The 3,020-nt window shown below is 56.5% G+C and overlaps 1 protein-coding gene across 1 annotated transcript in view; it reads right to left on the reverse strand.

Annotated features, from left to right (window-relative positions):
- Positions 1 to 451: 451 nt before the first annotated feature.
- Positions 452 to 3,020, reverse strand: part of TNFRSF8 (TNF receptor superfamily member 8) — a 41,119-nt gene continuing 38,550 nt past the window's right edge. Inside the window, exon 13 of the mRNA XM_011363521.2 lies at positions 452 to 2,251. Coding sequence (XP_011361823.1) covers positions 2,007 to 2,251 — 245 coding nt within the window. The 3' untranslated portion in view covers positions 452 to 2,006. The remainder of the gene's footprint in view (positions 2,252 to 3,020) is intronic.

Consider the following 3,020-nt stretch of genomic DNA (forward strand, 5'->3'; position numbering starts at 1 on the left):
AAATGGGTCGGATAGAGAATGATGAAGGTCGCATGATTTCACGTACATGTGGATTCTAAAAACAACAATAAAAGGGGAAATAAACTCAGATACACAGACTATTTTGAGGGCTACTAGACGGGAGGGCAGTTGCGGGGGGACAGCAAAAGAGAGGCAAAAGGATTAAGAGGTGCAAATGGACAGTCGCAGAGTAGACATGGAGATGTAGCGCGTAGCATGGGGCAGATGGTTAATAATGTTGTAGTAAATACGTAAGGGGGAAGAGGGGCACTGGATTTAGTGGGGTGATCACTTTGCGAGTTGTGGATCTCTTATCCCTATGCGGCATGACCGAAACTGGTATATTACTGAATGCCAACTACAATTGAAAAAAAAAACTCATTGAATTGTACAATGTCAATACGAGCAACTAATTGTCTATTATGGTTCAACAAAGCCGGAAGGAAAAAAGTTTTATGAAAGGCCCTGGGGCCAGGGAGTGTATTATTTCACTAAACACGTCTACAATCCTCACCTCAGGACAGCCTGAGCCCCTGCCCACTGGGTGTGTGGCATCCTCAGGTACCACGCGGAGGCGGCTCAGGGGCACAGAGCTGCCCACACTGTCCTTGCACAAGGCACTTTGGCAAATGTCCGTCCCATGTAAATTTCTTCAGGTTTTGGTGTAACCGCCTCTCGCAGTGTCTCAGCCACTCCAACTTTCCCCAAAACATCTGAGTGGTTTCAGAAACCACCCTCGTGATTCCCGGCCCAGCCCCAACTTCCTCCAGAGACAAGAAGGCTGGTGAGTAAACAGGAGCGTTGGGCCTGGCTTCCAGAGGGTAATTCCAGGGGTGTCGAGGTGACCTGAGGCTCAATGCCCCAGGCTGCCACAGACTTGCCATCTGCCCAGCCCTCCCTTTCCAAGGCCACTTGTTTGTCCAAAAGCCCTGGGGACAGCAGGCCAGCAGACAAGGGCAGTCCAGAATAAGGCAGAATGTGGCTTTTGACATCACATCCCAATCAGGGTGCTGAGCAGCTGCAGCCAGAGGGTAGGACCTGGTACTATAGGGACCTTGTGTGTGGCAGATCTGGGGAAGAGACGGAGAGGGTGGCACCCACCGAGTAGGCAAGGACCTGGGAAGGGCCCACGGTCCCCCTCCTCTGGGTGCGGAAGCAGCCCCTGGGCGAAGCAGAACAGGCCCTGCTCCAGATGGCAGCGGGGTGGGCAGGGTCTCGGGGCGGGGCACTGCAGCTGCTGATGGTCCGCAGATATCTGGGTCCTGATGCCTCCTGCTGAGGGGACTGGTAGGGACGTTCTGACATGAGTGAGCTGATCCTAGGCCCACTGTGGGGGCTACAGAACAAGGAAGTCGGGTGACACCAGGAAGTTCCACTCAGCCCAAACAGGGCTGGAGGCCAGGCTAGGCATAGGGCACAGAGCGCAACACAGCATTTGTGGCCGAGATGGGGCCAGCCAACAACACCCCATCCCTCTACTTCCCTTTCAACTCAGGAGAAACCACAAGTACTTGCTCAGTGTCATGGCAGGGGGCACATTTATAGCATCTGGTGATTGCTGGCGTGTCAGCAAGGCCCAGTGGGTGTCACTCCTGAGGCCCAGGGCGAGGGGAGAAGGCGTGGGGTCCGGGCCTCGTGTCCTCTGCCTCATGTGGGCTCTGGCCCTGTGAGTGTATCTGACGCCTGGGGCTCTGGGGCATTTTCTCAGCCGTACAGAAAGCAGGGCGTCCGCTCCCTGCCGTCTGTCTGTTGCCCCAACAAATATCGCCACTCAGATCCAGCCCCTATATGACCCACTCCCCTAGGGCTGGGGCTGGGAGGCAGCTGGGAGGGGATGCAGGTAGAGACCACCAGAAGCCCTCCTGCATTGCCAGGCTGGTCTACCACCAGATGCTGGAAACTCAGTTCAGGCCGGATGGGCCTCTGCCACCAGCGTGGTGCTACCAGTGCCCCGCTGGCCTCCCAGGGAGCACCCAGCAGCCCTCAGCCCCAGCCCAGGCCAGGCCTCATTTCTCAGAGGCAGTCATGGGCAAGGGGTCCTCCTTTCCCTCCTCCTCGACCGAAAACATGACGCTCCCGCAACTGCCCAGAGGCGGTTCGGTCTCCTGCTCCGGGTAGTGAGGCGCATGGTCCACTTCCAGGTCCTCTTCGAGCTCAGGCTCTGCCGGCCCCGCCAGGCCCCGGCCCTCGGGCACCTCCGTCTTCACGGTCCCCACAATCACTGTGTCGGCCTTCATGATATAGATTTTCTCTGCAAAGCAAAAGGATGGGCGAGGTGAGGATGGGAGCAAGGAGGCAGCTCCGCCACTCCTGCTGTGTGGCCTCAGGTAGATGACACAACGTCTCTGATGCACAGTAAGCCTTGCCAAACTTACAGGTGTCCTGAGGCTCGAAGGAGAGAAAATCAGCTGGGAACTGTGTGCTGAGGAGTTAAAAACTGGCCCGCTTACTACTTACAGGAGACGCTTGTGATTTTCCCGGCCCTTCTGCAGGGATGGGGCAGGGAAGAGGGAACGGGGTTGGGAGAGAAAGCAAGTCGTGGGGAGAAAGCAGGCAACAAACGCCGACCGCAACAGCCAGAAAACTCTGGTAGAGGTCAGGCTGTGCCGGACGCTGTTCCCGACGCTTTCCACACTCTAGCCCCTGAATCCTCTCATCCCTTCTGCCGTGGAAACAGGCTGTTAGTATCCCCATTTACGGACAAAGCACTGAAGGCCAGAGTGGTTAAATGACCTGCCCAGGGTCACCAGGTAATTAGTAGAAGTCCCAAAAGAAACTCCTGCCTAACCTGGCTGCCCTTTCTACTCCCCTGCACAAGCCTAACACAGAAACCTGGGGTCACCGACTTGTCCCAGTTTCCAGGGATGCTCCTGGTTTGAAGCAGTGGAAGTCCCCCATCCCAGGAAGCTCTGCGGTCTGAGCAAACCCAGACAGCTGGTCACCACCTACAGAAACCGCAGACCTGTTAACAATCACCAGCAGCCCGTGACTCGGCCAGCTTTGCGCGGGGCCGAGTACTT

The sequence above is a fragment of the Pteropus vampyrus genome, unplaced genomic scaffold, assembly GCF_000151845.1.
Source record: "Pteropus vampyrus isolate Shadow unplaced genomic scaffold, Pvam_2.0 Scaffold86, whole genome shotgun sequence".
Classification (NCBI taxonomy): Eukaryota; Metazoa; Chordata; class Mammalia; order Chiroptera; family Pteropodidae; genus Pteropus; species Pteropus vampyrus.